This window comes from Delphinus delphis, chromosome 2 (genome assembly GCF_949987515.2).
Source record: "Delphinus delphis chromosome 2, mDelDel1.2, whole genome shotgun sequence".
NCBI lineage: Eukaryota > Metazoa > Chordata > Mammalia > Artiodactyla > Delphinidae > Delphinus > Delphinus delphis.
Window position 1 is genome coordinate 8562137 of NC_082684.1, and position 13690 is coordinate 8575826.

Sequence of the window (13690 nt, forward strand, 5' to 3'; positions counted from 1 at the left end):
GCCCGCATGCCTAGAGCCTGAGCTCTGCAACGAGAAGCCACCGCAATGAGAAACCCACACACCACAAGGAAGAGTAAGCTGCACTCACCGCAACTAGAGAAAGTCCTTGCGCAGCAACAAAGACCCAACAACAAAGACCCAATGTAGCCATAAATTAATTAAATAGATAAAAATAAAATAAAGGACAAAGATCCAAACAAGATGGGGGAGTGGGAATGCAATTTGTAGAAACAGAGACTATGTAGGAACAAAAAAGCTTCCAAATACTCTAATGAAAATCCTCAGCCATATAAGGAGATCCTGCACGCACGAGAAAGGACACTTGGAGAACAAAAAGCTCTTGGAAATTAAAAATACGACAGCAGAAATTTTTAAAAATCCTAAGAGTTAGAAGAAAATATTGAGGAAACCTCCCAGGAAGTAGAGGGAAAAAGACAAAAGAGACAGAAAGTAAGTGGGGGGAGAAGGAAGAAAGCTTAGAAGATCAGCCTATGATTCCCAATATCTGAACAGAAGCTCCAGAAAGAGAGAACAGGGTAGCTTCAAGTGCGCTCAACAGCAACTCTGGAACTAGAAGGTTATCAGAGTAATGTCTTCGAAACGTTGAAGAAAAATTATTTCCAATCCATAATTCTGTACAAGTCAAACTATCAGCCAAGAGGAAAGGTAGAAAAAAGACATCCTCAGACATGCAAGAATTCAAAAAACTTACCTCCCACACACCTTTTTCTCAGGGAACTAATGGAGGATGTGCTCCTCCCGATAAGAGGGGTAAACCAAGGAGAAACACACTGGGCCAGGTAACAGGTGATCCAAACGAAAGAGATGCAAAGAGGAAACCCCAGGGTCAGCGGGGAAGAAGCGACCCAGGAAGACTGCTGCGCAGGTGGGTGAAGCTTTGAAAACCTGGGCCCCAGGCCTGCACTGGGTTCTAGAGCCAGCCACTTGCCTTCAGCATAGACAGGCAAAGCTGCAGTCTCTTCTACTGATGGAATCACTAAGAGATCTTCAAAAAGGATAATATAAAACCGACTGAATAATGAGATGATATACGCCCATTGTGAGCAGTTACATTAAAATAGGTGTTTGACCTCATAGCTTGGCTAGAGCCTTTATCCCAATAAATTGCAATATAGAAAAAATAAGAGTTTGCATTCTTTCTTTCCCCTTCCCCATCCCGCCCCCCTCCATTAATGGATATGCAGATTGTGGCTTTGGAAGGCTATCCAAACCTGTAACAGTTTTTATTTCTGGGGCGGGAACCTAGGGCTACGGAAAAGGAAAGGTTCTTAATTTTTTTGTCATGGATTCTTTCAGTTTTTCATGAAACAAAAACAGGATTATCTTCTATCCAGATTCCTTGGTGGTCCATAATCTTAAATTTAAGACTTCACCATTTACCTTTTTTGAATGAAAGTACTTTTATATATTCTTGATGCTGGAAGTTAATTTTTAGCATATATATTTAATATACATAATAGGTTCCCATATGTGATATGGTATGCTATTTTAAAATTTCTGCCAATTACTTTCTTTTTTCCCATCATCCTCTCTAGTTTTTTTTTGCAGTTGATGTAAAATACTATATGTTACAAGTGTACAATATAATCACTATTTACCTTTGTTCCTACTGATTTTTGTATCATGTACCATACATGTATTACCTATGAGTATCTCCTAAAAATTAGTTTAAAATAAAGTATGGGTAGGTGAGGTCTAACATATATTGTAGACATTATCACTTAAAGCCCACAAAGGCCATCCATCAACAGCTAGAGGGTCCCCTGAAAAACCACGGTAGGGCTGTTCCTGCCTTCAGTCTTCATGGGAGAAACCACCAACCCTGACCTCTTAAGAGAGTCTGTGACCCGATTTTCACAGCCAGTTCTATCTTTATCAAAGGCCAACTCGTTACCTATACATTTTTAATACTATATTAATTTCACTGCATATCATCTAACACTGGATAAAATGATCTTGACCTCTTCCATCAGCTTCTGACAGAGGACAAAAACCACCAGAGAGGCCCTCCAGCATTTCTGGTCCTTTGTTAAGACAGGTGAAGCTCTTCATCTCTGTCAAGGAGGCCACACTCTCACTGATGGCAACCCAGCCATTTAGCCAAAGGCTAGAGAAGCAAATCCAGACAAAAGATCATATGTGAATGTGAGCTACTAAACATATTTAAAATGGAAATATAATTATAACGAACCCTTGGGTTTCACTAGAATTTGTCTGCCAGGTGGCCTTCGGTAGGGAGGATAGCACCACCAAAGCTTACAGCTTGACAGCAGTTCTGAGTAAGAGAAAAGCTAACCAGAAGAATGGCCAGACACTGGGGCGTGGAAAGTATTCCAACCTGCCGCTTACTGCTTTAAAAATTAAGATTAAACTACAATTCCTAATATCTTCTGAATGGGGAAATAGAAAAAGCCACCATTTGGAGTTTAAGAAAAAAAAAAAAAGCCTGTATATTTTTGAGGCAGATAAACTCTTCATTTTAAAAGAGGACATCGGCAAATTCAACAGACTGGGGGTGGAGACGTTCTTCAGAGGCACTCAGCTGAGTCAGGGTGACAGGACCTATTTGCCTAGTAGTTTCTCTCCACATCTTCATTCCCAGGGTCCTGATGATTCAGAGAAAAAACCTCAACTGAACGTGCCTGCACCAGTCTAATTTCTTTTGACAGCCTGCTTCACAAATTCTAAAAAATTTTGAAATCAAGGATCTTTGAAAATGGAAAACAGACCCACTGTCCCAATATGGAGGGAGTGGGCACTCAATGAAGAAAGTAAAGTCTTGGCAAACCAATTTGCAAAGGGTTGGGGTGGGTGTGTGTGTCAGAGTTAGAAATGATCTGAATTAAAAACCACGAACAATGGGGACTATCAGTTAGGCACGAGGTCTGAGCCTATGTGCTGGCTCGTCTACAAATTTTTTTTTTTTAACGTCTGGCAGAATGTTTTACAGACTTAAACCCAGCAAGACTACAATTCCACCAGAAGGTGCCTCAGATGGTTTTGCTAATAATTTTGATCAGCTGAAATGGAGAAAAACATCATTTCAATTATTCACTTTTCAAACCCGTCAACTTTAAGTTGGAATACTAAATGCCCCTCTTCCTCCCTGTACCGCCATCAACCAAATAAAACCAAACCCCAAAGAACCCTCACGGAGAGGAAAAGGCAGTTGGCAGTGACAGTTTTGGATATGTTCATGTACTAAAAATCTTGTTGATGTTAATTTCTTGCCCCTCAGGAAGTTGAGTTCAGCTTATGTGTAACTTTGGGGAGAGAAAGTTCCTTTAGAGAACTAGGGGGGAGGCTGGCATTGCTCCTGCTGCAAAGATGCAAGTGCGAACCACCATATATTGGCTTTTGTTTTAATAGCCTTTTAACCAACTTTGTTAATGGACTGAGTGCAATTTAGATATGGAACTTGGCTAAAACGTAGCTTCAACTGGCTATTAAAATTTAAGAGCCAACTAAGATAGCTAATTACAAAAAAGCTCCAGTGATAATGCTAAGCAGAATTAGTAATAGCAAATGACAGTCTGTCTGGTCTTATTCCCATAGGGAAAGAAACTCTTAACTGAAGTCAACCAGACACTGTGCAGCCAACCTAATTGCATTATTGGTATTATGGGATACAAACCCGGCAGCTCGCTGGGACAAAACAGAGAGGGAAGTCTGTCAGGCTCGAGGCAGAAAGCAACTGACCCTCTTTTCCATATCAGTTACAGCAGGTTCCGGGAAATTTTATTTTTATTCACAGTTGATGGGGAAGTGTTCTTTCCTGAGGAAACTCCCTGTAAAACCCTAGGGAGGAGTGAGGACGACAGGAAACAGACTCCAAAAAGCAGTTCAAAAGGAAAAGATCCTTCACCGACACAGGATGAGATTCTCCTGTTAGATATTTAGGTCTGAAAAAGACAACAATAAATATCAGACTGCTAAAAAGTTGAGCTTGTGGGGGGAAAATGTTTTACTTCTTTGCTTCATTACAGATACCCTCATTATGGCATCAGTGGAAGTGCAGGCTAGCTCTCCTGTGAAGATTTATCATGTGTGGTGGCCACTTTGAATTGGAGGTGCCGGAGTCTTTAACATTCCCTAGTCAAGTGTCTCCCTGCTGTGCCTGTAAATGTCAGTCCAGTTTTTTCACGGCTGTGCGCACAGATTAGAAACAGCAGGAGAGCTGGGGAGTATGACTACACCAGTCAGGACACTTGTCTTCGTGGCACTGCTCAAGTGATTCTTGGAATGCAGGACCCTGCTGTTTTCTAATATTTACACACAACTGGAGTCATCAAGAGCAGTAAATGCAGTCTAAAGGCATCTTGCTTCTTTTGTTAGGGACTATACATTCAAATAGGGATATCAACAATAATACCACCAAAAAAAAAACCCCGCGGTTTTAAAAAGTTTCATATTCCTCCCCCCACCTCCAATTTTGCTGCTAAAAGACCAACCAGGTATTCTCATGACTGTTCATTTAGCTCTTCTGTGTACATCACACAGTTCATTGGGAACAGCAGGGGTTCCGGATTCCTGACCTCAAATTGTGATTCTGCAGGCTGTGGCTCCTCTGACCTCCACAGGAACAGACAGGGCCTTGGGAACCATTTTGATATAATTTCAGCCACCTCTGCTTTCTGAACACTTTGCATGACAAATCAAAGACTTATTTTGGGCCTGTAGCACCTGGAATACAGATGACTTCTTTTTCAAAAGCATAGTTAGGAAGTTTAACAAAAGGTGTGTCGGTGGGAAGCCCACTGTGACTGCATGTGTATCTTAAGAAATGTCTAAATGATCCTTCCTATTTTTTTTTTTTCTTTTTTTTGCGGTACGCGGGCCTCTCACTGCTGTGGCCTCTCCCGTTGTGGAGCACAGGCTCAGCGGCCATGGCTCACGGGCCCAGCCGCTCCGCAGCACGCGGGATCCTCCCGGACCAGGGCACGAACCCGCGTCCCCTGCATCGGCAGGTGGACTCTCAACCACTGCGCCACCAGGGAAGCCCTAAATGATCCTTCTTTAAATTATAAATTATAGGGTAAGTTACATATTTGTCTTAAGCTCTTAAACATCTGCCAAGGACTTTTACAGGAGAAATTTGAGGGGTGCTAGTCACCTTATTAAACCTATACAGTGATGCTTGTCAATTATTTCTCAATAAAACTGGAAAAAAAAAAACTTCAGGGAGCTGGTAGGAGGTGATGGGGTGTTACACAGAGACCACATCACACACCTTTGCAACCAGTGTTAAGCAGGTTAGGATGTGCACAATACTTCTCCGGCTGGACTGACTCATGCGTCAGCCCCAAAATGTTCTACAAGAGTTAATGAAATAAAGGAAGACAAAAAAACAAAAGCTCTTTTTTGGCGGGTTGGGGGGGGAGAACTAAAATGTTTAGAACATGAAAGTTTTCTTAAGGATCCTAAAGGCACATTCCTCTATCTAGAAAAGTTCAAGACGGAAACCATGACTCTCTTGGCCAGGCAATCTAACAGAATCAACATGTACTTCCAATTGTAACCTTCCCTGGATACATACTGCCCTAGAACTCTCCAGCGTTCAGGCTTAGCAGACCCTTCAGTCGTTCAGAACTCTTTTAAGTTCATATCCGACCCTTATAAGGGAAGTGTGAGGTATCTCTCACATCTGAGAATTATACCGAGAAGGCGCACCATGAACTTCTGTACTGTGCTTTTTATGTCAAGGTCAGAAAAAATATTAAATACAGCAATTTTTTAGTTATTAAACAATCTGTAGTCCAGGTGTTATAAGGTCTTCATTTACATAACTGTGATCACTTTTCACTTGCTTCTAAAAGATACCAGAAGCAGAAAGACAACCTACAGAAAAATGGAAACAGATTTCAGACTACTGTCCCACTTCCTCCCCAGCCCCCCACCCAAGGCGGGATCCGTGCCTTTAATATTCCTTCCTGCCTCTGTACTCCAGGCACAAAGATTATCTTATAGACCAACTCCACTGATAACTCAGACCCTTAAAAAACGGTTGACTTAACCAAGCCAAAAAGAGGAAAGAGTGTTTTGAAGATCCTCTGCAGTGGTTCATAAATAAAACTGTACTTGCTTAATGGAGAAATTTTACAGGTAACTTCATGACGAGTCAAAATTACAAAAATTCAGGAACACTACTCATAAGTTGCAAAATACTACTGCTATAATAAAACTCACCAACATATGAATAACACATTCTTAGTACAATGAAAATAGTAAGCATTTTATTTGTAAAGTAACACCCAAGTGATAAAGAGAGCTGCCTAAACCATCTGGTCAGCAGTATACTGCACAGAATCACTTCTTCAGTGTGTCTTGTATTCTTTATACCAGTAGAGGTTAATGAATCAGGGGTATATACAGAATAAACTGTGGAACTTTAAAAGACACACACACACAAAAGTTCACCAATGCAACTATTACAACTAGGAAAAATTATGTAAGCATGAAACAGGACTGAAAAATAACACAGCCAAAGGACAGGCGTTTGATTTTTGTGGTGGTGGTGAGATCATAAATGAATTTTCTCTTTCATTTTGATTTCTGTTAATGTGGTTTGGGCAGTAAATAAGAATTAATAAGTTAAATGGCACTAATTACATCAGTGTGGTGCTGGCATAAGAACAGACAGACAGATCAATGAAATTGAACTGACAGAAACAGACCCTGGTATAAGAACTTAATCTGTAATAAAACAGGCAACACAAACCAGGATGGAAAGGGGGTGAGGAAGAGAATTTATTTAACGAATGGTAATGGAGCTACTGGTTAGCTATTTGGAGAAAAGTCCACTGTGATCCTTACTTCATGGCATACATACACCGCATTAAATTTCACATGGATTAAAAATTCAGAAGCATTAAAACACAAATCCTAGAAAAAACCCTGGTAAATATTTCTGATATCAGGATGGGAAATATTTTAAAACAGTAGCAGAAATGACAGTGAAAGAGATCAACAGATTAAAGCGATTAAGAATTAAATCGTCAACAAAAAATAAACTGGAAGAAGTCAGCAACAAACATGACAGAGGTTAAGATCATTACTATATAAACAGTACAAACACACACATCAAAAAGCAAATAGAATGATTTGTTTAAAAATAAAAAATTGCTCAGGTTCACTAGCAATTAAAAAAAATTTACCTTATCAAATTATAAAAATTAGTAGCACTCAAGGTTGACAAAAATGTAAGTTGAGCACTGATTTCTGGGTAAAGTGTTAACTGACGGAGTTTTACAAAGCAAGTTGATAATGTGCACCAATAACCTTCCATTTTCATAGTCTTTCACCCAATGGTTCCCTTTTGAAAATCTAAGGAAATATTTGTACATGTAGACAAAGACTTACGCCCAATTTTATTCAAGAATATTGTTTATAATATCCCAATACTGAAAACAACTTAAACCTCCAACATTAGGGAAATGGTCATGAAATTATCACGAATCCATAAGAAAAAATATTATAGAAACATAAAAACTATATTTATGAAGTATTTGTAATAAGATGGAAAGTATTTAATGTTCACTTTAAAGAGCAGAATATAAAGCTTTTATAAAGTATGATATTTAAAGATAAAAATGCATAGAGAAGGCTGGAAAAAAACGTGTCAAAATGTTAACAGTGGTTGTCTGTGGGTGGTAGTAATATGGCTAGTGTGTCTTTTGACACTTTTCTGTATATTCTAAATTTTCTACAGTGATCAAGTACTATTAATACACTTTGATGACCAGATGAATATAGTTTTAAAGGATAAACAAGCACATACACACACGCACACAAATACATATAATGTATTTATATTTCCACCACTAATTCATTGCTATGCAACTTAGCTCTTGATATGCACATTTAAGTTAGTAATTCAAAGAAATAATTGGGGTTTTGTTGCCCTGGCCTATTAGGTTTGATTTGTCTTAAAAGATCACTATTGAAGAACACCCAGAAGATATTTTACATCAGGGCTTAGATGGTTATCAAAGATTTACCAGCTGCTGTCTAGAAAATATAGCACACATGTAGCTCCCATTGTCTGAAGGACAGGAGCCTGCACAGGGGTGGGTCCTCAACAGACTAGAAACCCTCAGCTCACTAAGGACATAAGAAAATGGCAGAGAAGGCAGGACACATGGGGCCAGGAACACGTCCATAAGGATGTTGGATTGTGAAGGGAGAATAAAGAAAGGCAAACCCACTGGATGCAGGGATTGGAAAGAAAACAAAAACAACACAAGATAAAAAACAGTAAGTATGGAACTGAAAAAGGCAAGGGAAAAAGCATAACTCTGGCGGACAAGGAGGTTATTAAACCACTTCTTTGAAATAAGGGGGGTAAGAAAAACCAGAGTAAGGTAGGGAACAGAACAGCAGAACAAGGGGATAAGGGGATGCAGCCGATGAATCAAACTGGCTACTATGGCTATTAGTTTTTCATTTCTGCAGCCCTGCCAATAGAGCAACATTTGAGAAAATGCCAGCACTTATTAAAAACAATATGTGAGGAAATGTTTGTTTTCTTAATATTTAACCAACAGGTTTTGCTATGTTTTTGTGTTTTGAAAAATAAAAAAGGCTAAGGCACATACACAAAAACACACCACACACATTTTATCCTATTTTAAGCATCAATGTGTTTGAAACAGAACTTGAGAGTTGATTTAGATGTTACAAATAAACTTGGGACCATAACACTGATGAGGACTAAAATCCAACATTCTACAGAAAACAGGAGGAGGCTCTGCCCAAAATCTAGTTCTCTATTCTGTAAAGTCACAGAGCCCTAGAACTTCAGGAGGCATTTAAAAGATTAACCTTCAAAGGAAAGTCGGCAGATCTGCTTTGCGTTTTTCAGTATCCGACCACTGCAGTGATAAATGCTTCGTGTGACAACTAAATACCACATCAGAGAGCCAAAAGGTAAAGTGTGTTGGTTCAGAGTTGCTCAGAATTGGTACAACCCTGACAGTTTCTGACATGTCTACATCCACCTGTACTATTATTTACTTAGTATTTTCTTCAAATCAACTTGCTTTTCTAAAAACTGAAATACCTACTTTAGGCTTGTCCTAAGCAATAGAGAAATCACCAGTTTAATGTGCTATTTATATTCTAAATACATATTAAATAAATGCTTACATATTTAAATAAAAGTGTACCTATACACCATCTAAAAACATTGTACAGGCTACAAGTGGTAAGGTGTACCACCCCTAGAAAATCCAATCCAATCCCAATTTCTCTAACAAAGTAAATCTTGAAATTGTTCATGTTGAAATTCCAAGCTTTTGTTCCCAAGGCAACTATATATTCTATATCTTAAAATTTCTAATCACTAAAACTCTAAAGTGCTTGGTTTACTGTACAAATATTATACCATACCAAAAAATAAACTTGGAAGAAAAATAATCTCTTGTGAATGAATAAGCCATATATATATTTGACAGTATTTCCTTAAAGGAAGCCAGTCTAAAACAATCTTTGATCTGGCCACCACTTGATAATTGCCTGTTTTCTTACCATACAGCTTGCATACTTACGTAATTCTCAAGTAATCTTTCAAATACATGTATTTCATCTCTCACAGATAAACTTACTACTCCATTTCTTCTTTCATAATCTTTTCTCGTCTTTGTACCTCTCATTTCCTAGAGCAGTGCTTAACAAATGCTTGTGGAACTGAGCAAAATCAATACAAAACAAATCTTATGCCCACAACAAATTTGTATCAAGCAAAAAGAGACCTTTATTTTAAGTTGTGTATTTCCTTAAAAGTAAGGATTTTGCCAAACATTTTATACACTGTAGGAAATATACAACGATTAGAAAAGTGCATGTCATAGTAATATTTCTTATATGTACCCCAGAACCTCAAACACACAGCATGGGACAGCTTCAAGGGTATAACCTTAATACTGTGAAATTTTATAAATTAGGCTTTAGTAAATTCTACAAGGTATTTAATAAAAAAAAGTCTGCTTTTCAAAGACATAGGTACTTCATTGTTTCCCCCACTCCACAAGACTCACATGAAAATAAAACACTTAATACAGAAAAAGAGGAAAAGTCAAATGAAAGAAGGAAAGAGTCAAATGAAAGGAAGAAAAGAAAAACTGGTCCACAGTATTTGATTTACTTCTGGACTCTCTTCCTGGTTCTCGAACCTTGAAGAGAAAACAAAGAGATTTAAATCACTAGTCATTAACTTACAAAAGCAAAAGAACAGAAATATAAGTATTTCCATATATGGTTATTAATATTTAAAAATCTAATTGACTATGATGATTTGTGGAGACGAAACTGATACACAAGTTATAACTGTTAATACCCTAAAAATCTTAGGAAATTGTGTTAATTTTTTAGTGTGTCAAAAAATATGCTAACAAAGCCGACCTTCTAGTTTGAAGTTATACAGAATGCATCCACTGGTAAAAACATACCCCATTTACACTGGTCCTGAACTATTTCTCCCCCAAATTTTTATTGTACAATTAAAAACATTATCTCCTAATGTAAACTATAGCAACAAGATAGGTACTCCATAAGCAACAAGGACCTACTGTATAGCACAGGGAAGTCTGCTCAATATTATGGGAAAAATATTTGAAAAAGAATAGATATCTGTATATGTATATATACAGATCACTTTTCTGTACACCTGAAACTAACACAACGTTGTTAATCAATTACACTCCAATATAAAATAAAAAGTTAAAACAAAAAAAGATAGGTATTCCTTGGGGGGAAGCACTGAGGATATGCATATTATGGAAAGCAAGGCATTTTTCTAACTGTGTTGCTTTTTAAAGCCTGCTCCCTCTACTCTTTAGGCAGAAGAGCACTGGGCTAATCCAAATGCAAAGTCTTGTCCACGAGGGATTAAACAGACCCCAGCTAAGTCGCCTTCTAGAAAAGTATCACATCTGATACTGGCCTAAGTGCCTTATGACAGTTCCTCTCCAACTATTCTTGCGCTGGAAGAATGCAGTGCTTCTCTACCGGGAGCATGTGGATCCGCCTCCCCAAGGAGACTTTGTCTCCCACCCCACCCCAGGCCACCTCCACCGCGAGCACAAAAGAGTCAGAAGGACAAGCTTAGGCCCGATCACAACGGCCTGTGCTGGCAAGAGGAGTGTGCCTTCCATGGCCTCAGGCTTCCCTCTGCCAGGAGAGAGCGATGGTACCAGCGTGAGGGCAGCGTGGGGCCCACGATCAATCAATAAACACACTGAACAGCAAAGAGATCAGTACTTCTCTTCTGAAACATACAAAACATTCTTTGAATCTAGGACAAAATATCTACCACACATGTCTAATCATAAACAGTTTCTAAAGGCTTTCTGACTACAGGTTTATTTAGGTACTTAATTGGAAGATCAGTTTGTTATTTTTCCAAGTTCTAGTTTTTATTCAACTGCCATACATTTCAATTCATGCAAACTTCAAAGTTATACGAGTATCTTCTTTTCTCTGCATGGCCTACACTATGGTGGGTTTAAACTCTTTGAGTTTTTTCTTCAATTTTTGTGATATAGCCTTCTTTTAAAAATATCCCATGGTAGATTTTTAGGTTTTTACTTCAACAATTTTGAAATTAATTTTCCATAGAAAACTGAGAATGCTGTGATTGTCTGAAATTGGAATAACAGGATATCGCAAGATCAAGGTCCATAATCAATACTATAATACATCTCCCTTTCAATAAAATTCGAATATATAGTCACATTAAAAAGGACACTAGGGCTTCCCTGGTGGCGCAGTGGTTGAGAGTCCTTCTGCCGATGCAGGGGACGCAGGTTCGTGCCCCGGTCCGGGAAGATCCCACATGCCGCGGAGCGGCTGGGCCCGTGAGCCATGGCCGCTGAGCCTGCGCGTCCGGAGCCTGTGCTCCGCAACGGGAGAGGCCACAACAGTGAGAGGCCCGCGTACCGCGAAAAAAAAAAAGGACACTAAGGTCAACGATTATTGCTATATTCTCATTAATGTCCTAATTTGACATTTTACTCTTAGATTAAATTCCGTTACTGCTTATCCCCATTCAATCTAGATTTAAAGTTTTTCACTGCAACTAAGAATGCCATCACCACCTGCAACTTATTATATAATCATATTATGCAACTTAGAGACTTTATCAGTTCAGTATTTTTCCTAATAATCAATTCTGACTGTTGCAGAAAAAAATCTATTTCTCCTCCCATCCCATATATACTCATTTTCATAATACTTTACTAGTGGTAAAAGGCCCAATCATAAGACTAATGTGTAAAACTTAATACTTGAAAAATAAAATATACAAGGTTGGGATACTCTTCTATGATTTTATAATGCAGAAGGAAAAAAACAAGTGGGAAATTTCTTTGTAGGGTACCTTAAAAATATCTCTTTCTTGACTAGACCGCAACTATTCAAGGGGTAAACATAAGTCATGCTTTCCTCAAAGAATCCTCAAGAATGGTCCAAAATCCAAGGTACTTCAAAAACACCACCAAGAGTAGGCTGTTGAGTTCTGTCTGTTGTATGAACGGTAGGGACAAAGTATACTGGCCATAAATATCATGGCTGTATTAACTAATTTTTAGTACAGCTCTGAAATATTGGTCTGGTTTTGAAATGCCAGAATATGTGTAGTTTTTAAACGTTTATCATTTTGTGGGGAAAAAAATTACTTGGAGCAAATTACCAAATTTTCTCAATTGGTAAAAATCATGCCTTGCATAAAACTACAAGGATTAGAGGCCTCTGTTCTTCTTGAAAACGACCCCGTCACCCCTCTCTTTCTTTGAGAAAACCTACACAAGACACATTAGAAAGCTTTCAGAATGTGTTCTTACACAATAGACGCCCAGCTAGTCAAAATGAGTTTAGGTGTATCGAGAAAATTATACACTTTTTTTTTTTTTTTTTTTGCGGTACGGGGGCCTCTCACTGTTGTGGCCTCTCCCGTTGCGGAGCACAGGCTCCAGACGCGCAGGCTCAAGCGGCCATGGCTCACAGGCCCAGCCGCTCCGCGGCATGTGGGATCTTCCCAGACCGGGGCACGAACCCGCGTCCCCTGCATCGGCAGGCGGACTCTCAACCACCGCGCCACCAGAGAAGCCCTACACGTTTTTTAAATGGTCTAAATAGATATTAAAGGAAAGTTGTCCCCATTTTGCTAGGCACAGCATTCTGAGAGATCACACCGTGAGAAAAATCTCTTACCATATGTAAACCATAAATCGTGTTTGAAAATAAAATTGTTAATGAAGAAACTGACATTTCTAAAGCAGCTGTTAGAGGTGACCATTCTTGAAACATGTTTCTGATGCAAAATCTTAAAGCTCTAAAACACAGAATTCACTGAATTATATATTTCTTTAAAAAACTTCAAATGTAATAATGTGCCTTCTCATTCAGGTTACTTTAAACTGATGAATACATAAACATACATTTTCATGAACCCTTGGATTGCTTTAGTTTTCTTTGCTAGAAGCAATAACATTTTACTATCTCAGGTAATATTTCTCTCATTTATGAATATTTAGATAGTAAAATACCTTAACTAGCCTTATACTTTAGGGGGGGAAAAAGAATTACAATTGGAACAGTATTTAATTAAAGCAATTTAGAGTTTATATGAATAAAAGAATTTGATTATTTTTATCTTCATTTTTTAATATCAAAA

General features: G+C 38.4%; 1 protein-coding gene across 5 annotated transcripts in view; it reads right to left on the minus strand.

Moving 5' to 3' along the window:
• Nucleotides 1–9754: 9754 nt before the first annotated feature.
• VRK1 (VRK serine/threonine kinase 1) overlaps nucleotides 9755–13690 on the minus strand; it is a 77959-nt gene continuing 74023 nt past the window's right edge. For all 5 annotated transcript variants that reach the window (XM_069540388.1, XM_060003317.1, XM_060003318.1 and 2 more), the window contains one exon: nucleotides 9755–10190. In XM_069540388.1, coding sequence (XP_069396489.1) covers nucleotides 10159–10190 — 32 coding nt within the window. In that variant the 3' untranslated portion in view covers nucleotides 9755–10158. The remainder of the gene's footprint in view (nucleotides 10191–13690) is intronic.